Source organism: Betta splendens, chromosome 9 (genome assembly GCF_900634795.4).
Source record: "Betta splendens chromosome 9, fBetSpl5.4, whole genome shotgun sequence".
Taxonomy (NCBI): Eukaryota; Metazoa; Chordata; class Actinopteri; order Anabantiformes; family Osphronemidae; genus Betta; species Betta splendens.
The window spans coordinates 18,177,077-18,190,721 of record NC_040889.2 but is presented as its reverse complement, the minus strand read 5'-3'; the positions used below and the strand labels follow the sequence as shown (position 1 = coordinate 18,190,721).

General features: G+C 51.0%; 1 protein-coding gene across 7 annotated transcripts; it reads right to left on the bottom strand.

Moving 5' to 3' along the window:
* Positions 1–579: 579 nt before the first annotated feature.
* On the bottom strand, positions 580–10,165 carry sorbs3 (sorbin and SH3 domain containing 3). Of its 7 annotated transcripts, XM_029161589.3 has the most exons (20): positions 9,986–10,165; positions 9,765–9,816; positions 8,976–9,149; positions 8,700–8,772; positions 8,460–8,593; positions 8,252–8,315; positions 7,680–7,818; positions 7,274–7,382; positions 6,368–6,421; positions 6,152–6,280; positions 5,555–5,610; positions 4,601–4,668; positions 4,114–4,169; positions 3,966–4,012; positions 3,757–3,871; positions 3,545–3,670; positions 2,705–3,148; positions 2,473–2,564; positions 2,281–2,387; positions 580–1,819 (listed from the first exon to the last, which is right to left on the bottom strand). In XM_029161589.3, exons 2-20 carry the CDS (start codon positions 9,774–9,776, stop codon positions 1,758–1,760), a joined length of 2,061 nt encoding a protein of 686 aa, XP_029017422.1. In that variant the 5' UTR covers positions 9,777–9,816; positions 9,986–10,165; the 3' UTR covers positions 580–1,757. The 7 variants fall into 7 exon arrangements, with proteins under 7 accessions (XP_029017422.1, XP_029017427.1, XP_029017425.1 ...); XM_029161594.3 differs by lacking the exon at positions 9,986–10,165 and having other exon boundaries at positions 3,047–3,148; positions 9,765–9,887; XM_029161592.3 differs by lacking the exon at positions 9,986–10,165 and having other exon boundaries at positions 580–1,233; positions 9,765–9,886.
* Between the last annotated feature and the right edge of the window lie 3,480 nt (positions 10,166–13,645).

The following is a 13,645-nucleotide window of genomic DNA, read 5'->3' as shown; positions in this document are numbered from 1 at the left end:
AGCAGCATTGGATCAAAGGAACTCAATGTAAACGGAGAATGTCAGATGGAAAAATGAATCCTTGGGGTGGTGTGTTTCAGCCAGTGGCACAGGAAACAGTGCAGAGGGAGGAGAGGATTCCACTGCACATGGGCGACTCCCGAGCGCTGATGCCATGAAGTTAGTCACGAAAGAAGAGAAAAGGCCGGGTTATGTAACACTCCACCATTTAAAGCAGACCACAACGTCCAAACTATGACAAGCTGAGGCCTTCACAGCAACTTGAACAGCATTTAAAAATGTGTGGGTCCACTTCAAATGTGAAACACACTATAGAACTCCTACAGGTGAATATGAACGAGAAGCAGAAGCCGCCCGCAGAAAGCTAAGTACTTTACTAATCAAACAAATTTGACTGTGGTGAATGATGTGAAGGACAAAACACAAATCAGCTGTTACTGTATGCCTTTTGTTTTGTCCCTGTTGTTTTCTTAATCCTGATATTAATAAAGTTGGGTGAAAGTGCTGTTGAAAATTCAGGTCTGACCTTCACACCTACTGTTTCTTGTTCTAACATTAAACAAATCAGATCAAAAGCTCTTTTGTGTTTCACTCTGTTACATTTAATTGCTTGCCTTTTAAAAATCGCGTACCATACATGAGATACATTGTTTCATAAGCAAATATATTATATACTTTGACTTTAATAGATGGTTACAATCTGTACAATCATCTCCTGCGTCAACAACTAATCATTTTTCAATTTTACAGGAAAATCAAGACTATGTCGTATAAAATCACAAAAGGATTTCTGATGCATCTTAGAAAAGTCACACTCATCAGCTGGCACAAACGTAGGCGGTTTTCTGAATACTGGTAACAGAGGTAAATCACAGATAGTGCAGCAGAAAATATGCAAGCTGGTATTTAAAATAAATGTCATTCAATGTTATATTTGGCACAAATGGCAAAATTTTGCATACAGGTCGGTGAACCACCTGGTGTGGACGCTCGGCCTGAATTAAAAGTTCATGTTATTTTTGCTTTCCTCCCTTTTTTACCACTCCATCGCCAAACATTCTACAGTGTTTAACGTACTTCACAAACCAACACATGCAATACTATAAAAACGTTGCTCTTCTGGTAAACGTCTCAAGTCCTGAGCCCTGACTGCTCTTTACTTTAAGCACACGTCTGTGTTCTTGCTGTTTCCTCAAACCTGCCGCACGAATTATCAGACATCTGAAAGAAAATCTGAAGGAGATATTTGAAAAAATGTTAATATTTCAACAAAACATGCTGATCTGTGCTCATTCAGATTTCTCCGCAGTGGCTTGTGATTTGGTGGCAAAAGGCTGAAAGCAGCATCCTTCTTTATCAGTGCTGCTCAGTGGGACGGACGGCAAAACTTCCTGCAGCTGCAAAAAGTTGTGGAACTAGAAAGTCCATTCGTTGCATTTAAAAAAGAATCATCAGCGTTCATCATTCCTCTCAAGTGTGAGAAAACATTCTCGAGTCTCAGTGCAACACACACACACACACACACACATGCACACACACTCGTGCAGGGAGGTGAGGTGAGAAAACTGCACGATGTCCCCGCCTTCGCCCCAACTTCTGGGAAGTGTGTGTGTTCTGACATGCGGGTGTGACCAAATCAGGTGATGGGACAAAATGTTGTGATGTCAAAGCTGGATCAGCTGGGTTTCATTGGAGTGATTAGCTGGGCTCTATCGAGTTCAGTTCAGATAGGTGTGGACAAGCGGGAAAGGGTGAAGTCAAACCGGTGCCACATAGTTCCCAGGAAAAGTCCCAAAAGCATGAGTCCGTTCTGACGTACCTGCCGAGAACAGAGCACATGCCGTGGTCACGAAACAGAAATAAATACATACAACAAACGGATGTTCACTGAGCCTGTCACATGTGTAATGCTTTATAATGTCCACTAGGGGGAGACCTTGCACTGCGTTACAGCTTGATGCTGAAACTAAAGCAAAAATGCTTCGTTTTGGTCAAAGAATATTTTTATGCATTTTAAACGACTGACAAATCACATCAAGTTATACATGAAATTAACCACTTGGACTTTCTACGACATTGTACAAACATGACACCAGGGAACGCTAACTGAGCAAAGGCACAAAGCTCTGAAAGCTTGTAATCACCCATGAATGGAGAAACTTATATTTTACTTTGTTTGCCATCCGTCCCATTTCACTGTAATCGACTTAAGGCGACACATAAAACTTAATCTTCCATTCTTAACAATGTCTTTTTAAAATAAATCACTTAATACTTTACCTACAAACCAGCCGTCATCACATTTCTCCATCACTTGCACAATGTCTCCTTCTCTAAGCTCCAGCTCGTCAGAATTCTGCGGCTTGTAGTTGTAAACAGCCTTATATCTGGAACGGGGAACGCAGAATAATGAACCGTGCGCTGCAGCAACGCGAACAACAAGCCTCAGGACTCAACAGCCTCGGGACTTACGGCTGGCGTTGCACCACCGTGGAACCGGGATTGTTTGGCACCGAGTAGCTCACATGTGGATTAAATGGATCCGCGGAGTTCGGAACTGCAGCCTGAGAGAAATAGAAGCCTCATGTCAGGCATTATGAAATGAGAAATGATGAGCCGCGCTCCCGTCAACACACGTATAAATAGCAACAGCGTGGCTGTGAACGTGCGGTGGCTCAGGCTCGGGCGGGCGGTGAGAGCGGACCTGCGAGGGGTCAGTGAACCGGGGCGCGTGCGCTGCGGACGGGGCTCTAGCCCAGTGTTTGTCAGACGGGGGGCCGCTCGGGTCGCAGTGGTTCCAGCGGCCGGTCCGGGTCGGGGAAGCCGAGATCCCGTGCGGCGCGGGGGAGGGCGACTTCGGCGGGGGGGAGTGCTCGGGTCTGGGGCCGAGGGGAGCGGGGGAGAAGGGCGCCAGCGGTGAGCGCAGCCGGGGCGAGTGCAGCGGGCGTCCCGGGCTCTGGGGTCCGGGCGAGGCGGGCGAGACGGGCGACATGGGCCCCGAGGAGTAGTCGTCCGAGCAGAACTTGGTGCGCGGCATCTTGTTGACCTGCACGTAGGTGGCCGGGAAGATGCCGCTGCGACTGGTCCCCGGGATGCGGCCCTCCAGCCACCTGTCGTCCACGCGCCGGCTTATACTGATCACCTCGCCCTGGGGAGAGAACAGGTCCGCGCGTGAGCTATGAGCCAGCGCCAGTCGCACACACTTCTCTTCCTTGATCTATGATCAAACAGGAATCTGAGATTTGAAGTTTGGAAATTGCTTCTGGCTGCGGTGACAATGTTTTCAGCATTTGCCAGACTGAAGGACATGAGGTTTCATGAAATGCTCCCCTGACAAATTACAGTCAGGAAAGTACAACAAGTGACCCATGGACCTAAATCTCTAAAGAATATTTTCATTTTGACTGAATTTTTATAGTAATTGTTGGCAAACACGCTTATTTGCTTGATTCCCTGAACCAAATCTGGTCCTACTCTCATCTAATTGGTGCTAATACTACTAATAATAAGTCCTACAATATATAGACACACAGAAATCACTGACCTTGCGAAAAGAAAGCTCAACAGGCAGGTCAGCGTTGAAGTTAAACAGAGCAACGGCCTCCCCGTAATCCAGCACCTGAAGGGTCGGAGACTTTATCGGCGTGGGCTTCTCTGTCGGAGGCAGAATCTGAGAAGGACGGAGAAAACGGCTCAGCACCACGTGCTCTCAATGAGCGCCTCGCAGGGAAGCAGGGTCAAATGAGCGACAGTCACCTCCACGTAGGACGTGGGGAAGATGCCGGCCCTTCCGTGGTGCTCTCCTTCGAACCAGTTGGCGTCGACCTGCCGGTGGATGTAGACGATGTCGCCTTTCTGCAGCGTGAGCTCCCTGAAGAAAGGAAGAAACCCCACGAAGCCGATGTTGAGATTAGAAACTTTGTTTTAGTCCAGATCTGCAGTTTAATGAACCTCACACAACTCACTTTGGTGACTGAGCCTGGAAGCTGAACTTGGCTCGTGCCGCTTTCCTCTGAAAGAACAGGCGTGATGCAAATATCACATGAGAAAACGTGATGGATTCATTAGATATTAAATATTATATATATCATAATATATTAAATTGAGACTTACCCTTTTCTCCTCTCTCTTGGGCTCCATGGTGTCATGTGCAGGTGAGAGCCGTTCTACTGTGGGGCAGTAAAAGCACAGTGATGCCGGACGTGTGCGCTCCAATACATGCCATCGTTTGTTCGGCCTGCTGTTTTTTGTGGAGTTGCTATGAAAACCCCACAACAGCCTCAGCAACGGCAGCGCACGAGTTCAAAAAGGATCTTAAATTTCCAGGAAAACAATTGGTCGAAGCTAAACTGTACTTCCGCGCTGCACTTCCCACTTTTTGTCCGCTTCCTCCCCACCCATTCACAGAGAGCACCTTGTGAGAAAAACGCTTTCCCTGCTCCAATCGGCCTGAGCCGCACCCCAGATACGAACAATAGAGGCGGTGAGGGAATCGCCAAATCATTATTAAAACCAAGCCAGTGTGTGTGTGTGTGTGTGTGTGTGTGTGTGTGTGTGTGTGTGTGTGTGTGTGTGTGTGTGTGTGTATGTGTGTGTTCACCATATGTGGACGCAGCTGCCGCTGATGTGCCGGTGGAGCCGAGGACGGGCTGCTTTGATGCTGACGAGCTGCCGGGGAAGTGAAGAAAGTGCGTTAGTCTCACTGTCACCGAGTCTTGTGGCAGGTGTGTGTCTGTGCAGATTTATGGGGCAGCACATCTGTCTGCAGCTGCATGCGTTCTAGGCGCTGGATGGAGACGAGGCGAGTAATCAGACAGCTGCGCGGTCCAGCAGATTGGCCCGTGTGACTCACCGAAGTGAGGTTCTGATTTGGACTGAATGCAACGCTTTAATTATCATTACAGCTGCATTGATGACAAAGGGTTTCGTTGTCCTGGATTCCAAAACACCACATTTCCTGTCTTGGCCACATTTGCATATTTCCAGACAGCATTGTTTCATATTTCAGCATTCGCAGCTGGTCGCTAAGCAGCTTTTTGTGGACAATAGCAGGAAAGAGTAGACTGGACTGCTTTCACACGCGGTTCCTAACGGCTACGAGTCCATCTTAACGAACAACAGCGAGAATCCTCCAGGAGCGCGTTGGTGAGAAACGCGCGTGCTGCTGTACGTGAAGCTCTCGAGCGGAGAGTCAGCTGATCGACGAACAGCTCTGCCACTGATGAAGCAATCGAACCCAAATATCAAAGGGTATTAAGCAGCAGGGGGCGGGGCCTGTGGCGCTACAACACAGTTTATCTTTATATACAAATATTCACTGTCCATGAAGATTCTGGCCACTTGTTGGTGGATGAACTGTAGTTTTTAACAAAGCTTAAAAGCCAAATGTGTCTGTGGACACAACAGCACAGAAAACCAAGAGTCTACTTTAATCAGCTTTATAGATAAGTTTAACAAGTACATTACAAAAATTAAATAAACACGAGTAAAGTAGGGAAATAAGGCTCTACAGGTTGCTGAGTGTTTACTTGTATATCTTAATGGTGTCACTGACCTGTAGTGTGTGGTGTCAGTCTGAGGAGCCGTCACTGGATCCCTGCTTGTGGCCTCCTGCGAGCAAAGGTGACATAAACACAGTTTGTAGCCAGCAGCACGCTCGGCGTCTCGCTGCCGACAGGAAATCTCACAACAGCTCGAAGTCGAGGTGCTGACCACTCCCTGAGGAGCAAGAACTCCCCTGGGTCCTATCCTCCTTGTCCTACAAGCAGCAGCCACTCGGGATCAGAGCAGAGGGAAAAGGTTCGGCGGTGGATTTGATCAAGCTCACGAGCGGCATGAGGATCGGGTCGTTTCCTGAATCAAGCGCGCGCTGAGCGGAGGTTCTGAGGAAAGTGTTCAAAACAAGGAGGTCTACGTTTGTTCAAGGGGGGGGGGGGGGGGGGGGGGGGGGTCTGGCAGGCAGGTGATTAACATAGCAGATCAATCCAAGAGCAAGGCAGGCATCCAGGACGGGGGTGGTGGGGGGGGGCTGCACGTGGTAGCAAAGCAGAAGAATCTCACGCGTCTGCGTGGGAGGAGCGAGGGTGAGGTTCTACGCAGCCGGGAGAGCGGGCGCTTGGGCAGAGAGAGAGTCAGGACGGGGGCTCAGTACCTCACCCCGGCCTCGACGCTGCTGCTGCTGCTGCTGCTGCTGCTGCTTCTGGGAAAGCCTCCGTTCCAGGCCCTGGATCTCCGAGTCCAGCTCAGCCTCAAAGCGACTCAGCTCTGAGACCAGACTGGCCTGAGCCCGGAGTCGGAGGGGCAGAGTTAAAACGCTGGTCTCGGCTGATGGTGTCCTTCTCTAAACGCTACGCTGTGCGGTGCTCACCTCAATGGAAGGAGACTTCGGCTTCTCCGGCTGATTTGTCACGGACAGACGAGCCTGAGGACAGAAAAACAACTTGCTGTTGTTGCTGTTGTTCTAAACAGTTGCTCAACACAAATCACAGCTTGTCTGAGATCACCTATGGACAGACGGCACCTCATTTAAAGGAATGGATTGCATTTAACCCTTAAAGCTAAGCTGCCCCCTCTATTAAGCCCTGCTTTAAAGGGCTCATCCGGCAGGAATCCATTTTTCTTTCTTAAAAAAGTCTCGCCCAAATCATCTCCCTCGTAAAGTCAGCGCGCGGAGCAGCGCAGCCCGATACGGTCCGCGGGCCGCTCTCCTCGGCGCCGTCCGGGGGGCAGAACATTGGCCGCTGTCATGAAGAGGAAATGAAATAAGCCTGCACGCTGTGAGCTATTAAACGCCGTAAGAGGTTAACACCATAATACGGATCACGAGGCACATCACCTCCCACGGGGGGTGGAAACAAGGATTCCTCTGCTTCCGCCGTCGCAGGAGAACAGCGACTCCACAGACACTGCTTGTAACTCACCAGAGGTGTTTAAACACACAGACTGGCCGGTCAATTGTAACGGGGACGAGTGCGCGAGGCGGTAAATCACAGCCTCAGAGTTAAACAGTCCTTACAGATCGACTAATAAATATACACTGAATGAAGGAGAGCACATCTGGAGGCGAACGTCTGGAGCAAAGCGTGAGTTATCCAGCATCTCGCGTGAGAAGAAGAACTAGGAGGATTTAGAGCGTAATCCTTAAATATAAGGTGCCTGTCCTCGAAGCCATCCTTGACTAACACCGGGAAAACAGAATTCCCAGCAATCTGCAGCTTGAAGAAGGCGACGCCAACACGTCACCGGCGCTGGAGTCGCCGCCGGCGTGCGGTACCTGGCTGCGGCGCTCTGGAGACGCGCCGCTCCCAGGCTCAAAGTCAAAAATGCTCCTGGGCTGAGGGTGCAGCTTCCCCGGGTCTGACAGCGTCTCCACGTCCTCGCTCCTGAAACGCAACACCCCGACACACGCACACGCACACACACACGCACACGCACACACACGCACACACACACACACACAATGGACAGCAGCTTAATCACGGCTTCATCATGAGCGCCTGCAACAGCAAATCCAAACGTGTCTGTTGTCATTTATCACCCTCTGTCGACCCGTTTTGGTTGAAATGCGTTGGAGGACGTCACCCGCTCTCTTTATCTGATGCCATGAACTCAGATCGCTGCGCAGGCTGTTCTAACAGCCCAATCTGTGCTAGACTGGCCCCAGACCAGCGCGGACTCACCAGTCTGGTAGAGCTCCGTAGGGCGTGAGCCTGAAGAGATTCCCGTCCGCTTCGCTGCTGCCTCCAGCGGCGTCAGGCAGACGTTCGGAGCCCGACTTACGTTCCACCGACCGGCGCTCCGACTCCTCCGGCTCCGCGTCTAGTCAACAAGTGCAACACAGACGCTTTTATATGCATCGCAGTGCAAGTTCATGCAGCACATACATCAAAACCATGAGCTCATCCTCCCCTGCAAAAAGCCTGCGAGCTTTTTCCCACCATCCACTAACATCACCTCAGTGACGCGACGGTGCCCATAACCACCAGGCTGTTACACAACACGTTAGAGAAACTGTTTCATCTTGATCCGGGGGCTGAGCTAAGACTTGGGCTATTGTCAGAGGTAATAAGCAGAACTAACATCGGGCCTCCTCAGGGTTCTGTCATCGTGCCTTATTTTGCCTGTGCCCTAATCTGTTTTCTGTATCTCCTCTTTAATACCTGACACTGACAGAGAGGAATTCACTGTGGAGCAGAGCGTGTGAGGAGAAGAGGAGGAGGAGGAGGAGGAGGAGGAGGAGGAATGTCCTCACCCTCTGGCTTCTTGTGAATCTGTCGGAACATGCTCTTGTACCAGTCTCTGGGCTTATTCACGCTCTGGTAGAAAGAGAGAGGGAGAGGCGGGAGGAGCAGAGGGTAAACAAACCTGGCGAATCGGAGGTTTAAGAGCTCACGACTCTTCAGATTGAACGCTCGTGTTGGAAGCAGTGAGCAGAAGCTCATTTTATAGATTTGCCCTACTGATCTGGAGGCGATCGGCATCCCCGTCTCATCCACTGGGCCGATGCCTGAGAACTTGATGAGCCTCTCCTCCCTGGTGGGGCCCCAGCCCTGCGCTGACGAAGCAGATCCCTGGACCCCGTTGGACAGTCCGCCTGCGGAATTCATCTACTTTAAGCGTTACAGTTTCACATGAAGGCCGTTCTAAGGGTGGCAACATTAAGGTCCTGTGATACAGGACTTTGGCTTTCATGTTCTTACCATTTGACTGTGAGGGGCCATAGTATGCACCGAAGCTGAGAGTAGCTGGGCCGCTTCCATTAAGTTCTGGTACCTGGAGAGGGTAAAATTACATAAATACATAATCCACTGTGATGTGATGTAGCTTATATGCAGTATAAGGGAAGGTAAACATAGCTGGACTGTTAGCGTGTATTTCTTTACTGCTCCACCAGGGGGCGCCCTTGTTTACTTTTCACACAGCCAGCCTCAGCATTTTTTAACGCAGCGTCCAGGAGGTTGGTGCGCATTCTGTACCTTGAGGTCTCCACACGGCAGCCTCGCGGACCCGAAGGGGCTCAGAGGAGGAGTGGGGAGTCCAGGGGAGATGACCACCTCATGGGCGAGCTGCGGGGTCAGTATCTGTTGACCTGAAGCAGCCCCGGGCTCCCCGGAGAAGATAATGCGGGAGCCGGTGGGCTGTGCGAGTTGCTGGACAAAGAGGAAATGGGAAACTGGCAATGAGTGCAAACGCAACGTGAACTTTGCTCCTGTCCCGTCCTGCTGTCGGCCCTGGGTAAACAATGGGTTGATAGCAGCCCGGCTATCCGCCACAGAACAACTGGATTCTGCGGAGGAGCCCTCGATGAAATCCCTCTAATTTATTTAAAGCAGGACCGGTGGGACCAGCCACTTTATCATCCTTCTAGCCTCGGCCAGAGAAAGGACGCATTGACGTTGCAGAGAGGGGGCACAGAAACAGGAGAGGACCATTATGAGCTCATTAACTCCCTATTCAGCAGGCCTCCTATTCTCCAGCCAGGGGGTGGTGCCGAGCCAGGAGAGGTTGGGACGGGGTCGCTGATGTCAGCCTCAACGTCCAGCGGGGCTGGAAGGATCCTGTGGTTGCCATAGTGATGCATTTACCTCCCAGCCAGCCCACGATGGCCAGTCTGGCTCCTCTAATGGAATTCTACATGAACTAGGTCCCCTGGTTGTCTGTGTGTGGTTGCTGGGCATCGTGGGTCTCATGGTTATATTACGTCTTAATGTTAATGTTCAAGAAGACAATGATGGATATTGAGCGTCGTTTAGAAAAGACTTTACCTGAGACTGCATGTGCTCGGCTACGGCCCCTGCGCGTCAGCATCAAAAGGATCTGCGGAGAGAGATTCAACAAAGCTTCCGTCATGAACCACGTTTGACTTGTGGGACAGCGGCTCCATTATCCCATCCCACCAGAGTCCCGAAGAGGGAAAGTTGGCGTCACCCATTTCTCCCTCTTTACTACGGAAAAAAAACGCCCCAAAACAATGGCTGTGACTCACAGAGACTTCTCAGGCTTCCAGCTCGAGCTGAGGCGTTGGGGAGCGACTCCTTCATCAGTGAAAACAGATTAGGCCCCGCTTCAACATCAAAGGCGGAGGAGACGAGGGGGAACGATTCCACTCCGCACATCCCATAAACGGCCCATAATAAACAGAAAAAGCGACTCTCCGTTTCGGTTGTTGAAGTTCAGAGTTAAACGTTCAGTTCGGCGATCAGGGCCGTCTCTCTCTCTCTCTCTCTCTCTCTCTCTCTCTCTCTCTGATGAGCTGGAAAACTGATGAGTTTTCCAGCGGAGCGTCAGAGACTCTAATCACTGCGGTCGGACTCCGTGAGCGTGTGTTACACAAGGTTAGGAGGCACGCGGCAACACAATCGATGTCCCAGTTTGTCCCTCGGCCTGACTCATCAGCTCCCAATCAACGCGCTTACGCAACAGACACACTATGGGCAGCGGGTGACTGTGACGATGACCCGTCGCCACCCGATTATCGGACTAAGTGCGGGCAACGCCGCAAACGAGCCGCAAACGAGCCGCACTTGCGGACGACGGCTCGCCGTCATCTCATCCACAGCGCGTTTGCGCCGTTTTCTGCGCCAAGCAGGAGCCTCAAAGCCGCAACGAGTCAGCGACCGGTGAACAACTGGTGACTGCGTGAATAATCCGCTGGCATTTTAGCCCAAATCCTGTTTGCGGACAGGCTCGTCTCTTTTCTTAAACAAAGATGCTTCTTCTCAGCGCTGCTACTCAGGCAGCAGCATGTTTACACTTTAAACAATGATTCACTTGAAATATGAATGCGTTGATTAAATGGATAGAGATTTAAAGGGGAACTACGCTGAGCCTGGATCATGGTTTGAGTCGAAATACCTCTGTCTTCATTATGACAGCATCAGCTTTTACCACGAGTGATTATCCATTAACAGATTCCTCACGCTGAGCAGTGGAACGGACTTTAACTGAACTTTTTTATCTCCAGAGACATGTGACGGGTGAAATCACTGTCACTGCTGCAACCTCTTATGGGAATGAATTCAAATGTGCAGGAAAAATCATGAGAATTTATGAATCATTTCCTGCTGACCCTTGACCCCCCGCTGGCTGAAGCTCCGTGCTCAGGGAGGGAGCGTCCTGATGAGTAAACTGGTGTCATCCCAGCGACTCTGTCTCATTCCTCGACGGAGCCCGGCCCAAAGCAGAGACGCTGCAGCGCTGCATGCACAGCACCAAACACGATCCGGCCTAATACGGTCAAATCAGCGTCGATATCCTGCAAAAAAGTCTGGCTCCGGCTGGGTTTGCTCTAAACGTTCAGACCACTGCACAGGCTTAGCAGCGGAGGCAGAGCTTTGGGCTGGAGGCTGAGGGTTTAGCGTCAATGCCGTGTGATTCCGCTCTTGCCCAAGTATTTACAAGGCGGACCCCCTGCCAGGTGAGAGGTCCATTATCACCGCTGGATCAGCTCTGGCCCATAAAAAGGCCCATGTGTATCACGAAAACAGATGAGATGATGTCTCGCTTCACGCAAAAGCTGAAGCTGCAGCAGGAGGACGTGTTGTGTTGTCATTCCGTCTGCTATTCGTAGCTTATTTAACTACGCTGAAGAAGAACACGCTTCAATTATTATGTCCATTGCTTGGTAGCTCAGCGCTCAGGGGGCGCTTCGGCTCGGCTCAGGGTAACTGAGGACGCGCAGAATGTGAATCAAGGGATTTTTAGTATGGAAATCGCTGACTGTGGCTTCAGAAGCGCATCCGGCCTCTCGAAGCACAGGAGCAGATGTTGCGCTCCAAGAAGCGCGAGTCGCGCGGGCTCCCGTTGTCCACGGGGAGCGGATGAGGAGTCAGGGCCTGACATCTAAACGCTGCTGAGCCGGACTCGTGAATGGTCAGTGAACTCACCACACCCCTGCCATCTCCACGCGCAAAATCATGATGATATAATAAAAAATAAAGTTAGATTAGTCAGATTAAGTTATAAGTTAAGTTATTAAGTTAGATTAATACACGTTCATCTCCCTCTTTCCTCTCCCTGCAACAGAAGACGGTCCGAATTGAACAGACCCTGACCTGCCGTGACCTTCCCAACCACATCCAGGGTGCCGTCCTGTCAAAGAGGCCACAAATAAACTAATGAATAAGTGTCACTGACCCCGTCGGGAAAGTAATGATTTGTGGTGGGACGGAGGACAGAGCCGTCCATAAATCAGCCATATGAGGCCAGCGGTGGTGGACAATGGAATAATTAAATAACACAACCTCCGTTCACAGCAAATAGATGGCGTGCGAGCTTGAGTGTGATGTGTTGTTGTAACAGGGCGGTGAGAAGAAACAGAGTTAATCATTTACTCCACACATAAAAAAGAGACCAGCCAAAATAGAACGTCAGTATTTGCTTGAGGTTCCGTCTGAAATGCAGTTTTCCAACACGGAAATGCTAATAACGAGGCAACGACTTCCAGCCTGTTAACTGGGAACAACGTGACAGACGGCGTTATCGCAGTGTTACTGCCATTACGTAAGAGCATCATAAAACCGAGGTCTGCCCTAAAAAAGCGAGGAGGGAACTTTACGAGCACATTTGGCAGAAAGGGGGCAGAAATCAGCAGACGGGAACTTCCTCCTGAGCAGCAGAGGCTGAGTCACTGCGCAGCTATGTGGGACGTCAGGCGTCCAGCGAGGCCCATCTCCCCCACACACACACACACACACACACACACACACACACACACACACACACACACACACACACACACACACACACACACACGCACACACACACACACACACACACGCACACACACACACACACACACACACACACAAACACAAGCACGCACACACACACACACACACACACACACACACACACACACACACACACACACACACACACACACACACACACACACATCGCCCCCTCGGCCGAGCAGCAGATGTGCAGACGCAGCCCCATACAAGGTCCTGCAGCTGCGGGTTTACCACACGCGCTCACTGAGGGATGCGCGCGTTTATCAGGAGCGACGCGTTTCGCCTCCTTCTATGGAGCGTCCATGGAGATGGAGAGCGGAGGTGTTTGCGGAGCGCTCGCACGTTTGCACTGACGGGTCCCCGCGGGACGTCCTGGGAGCGTTGGGACGTGGGCAGGGGCGCCGTGATGTAACAGAGGGGCCGGATGACAGTGATGCCATTAGGACTGACCTGAAAATGTGAGCTGCCACGAACCCACTGGGCAACGCAATGAGGGATGACATGTTGGCAAACACACTCTCTCTCTCTCTCTCGCTCTCTCTCTCTCTCTCTCTCTCTCTCTCCCTCTGCCTCCCACAGGTTTGTTATCACGTCACAAAGCACAAGTCAACATTGTTATAGGTGCCCATCCATCTTTTTCCACTAATCCTGTGGAGCAGCATGTGAGGCCTCGGGGGGAAGTCCGGTTCAAGCTTCAAACTCGCTTTGGCCAAACAAGCAGCTCCGACTCAAACGTTCAAACGCCCAAAGGTTCAGAGTGTTTCAGATCAGATCGCGCCCCCTCGGTGTCAGCCATGAGAAGCAGGCGACTCACCTCTGACTCTGGTGATGTAGCACCTCAGCAGCTCTCGTTGGCACCTAAACCTTCCCTCGCTTTAGAGAGCAGCCCGGACAGACAATCTCTCTCTCTC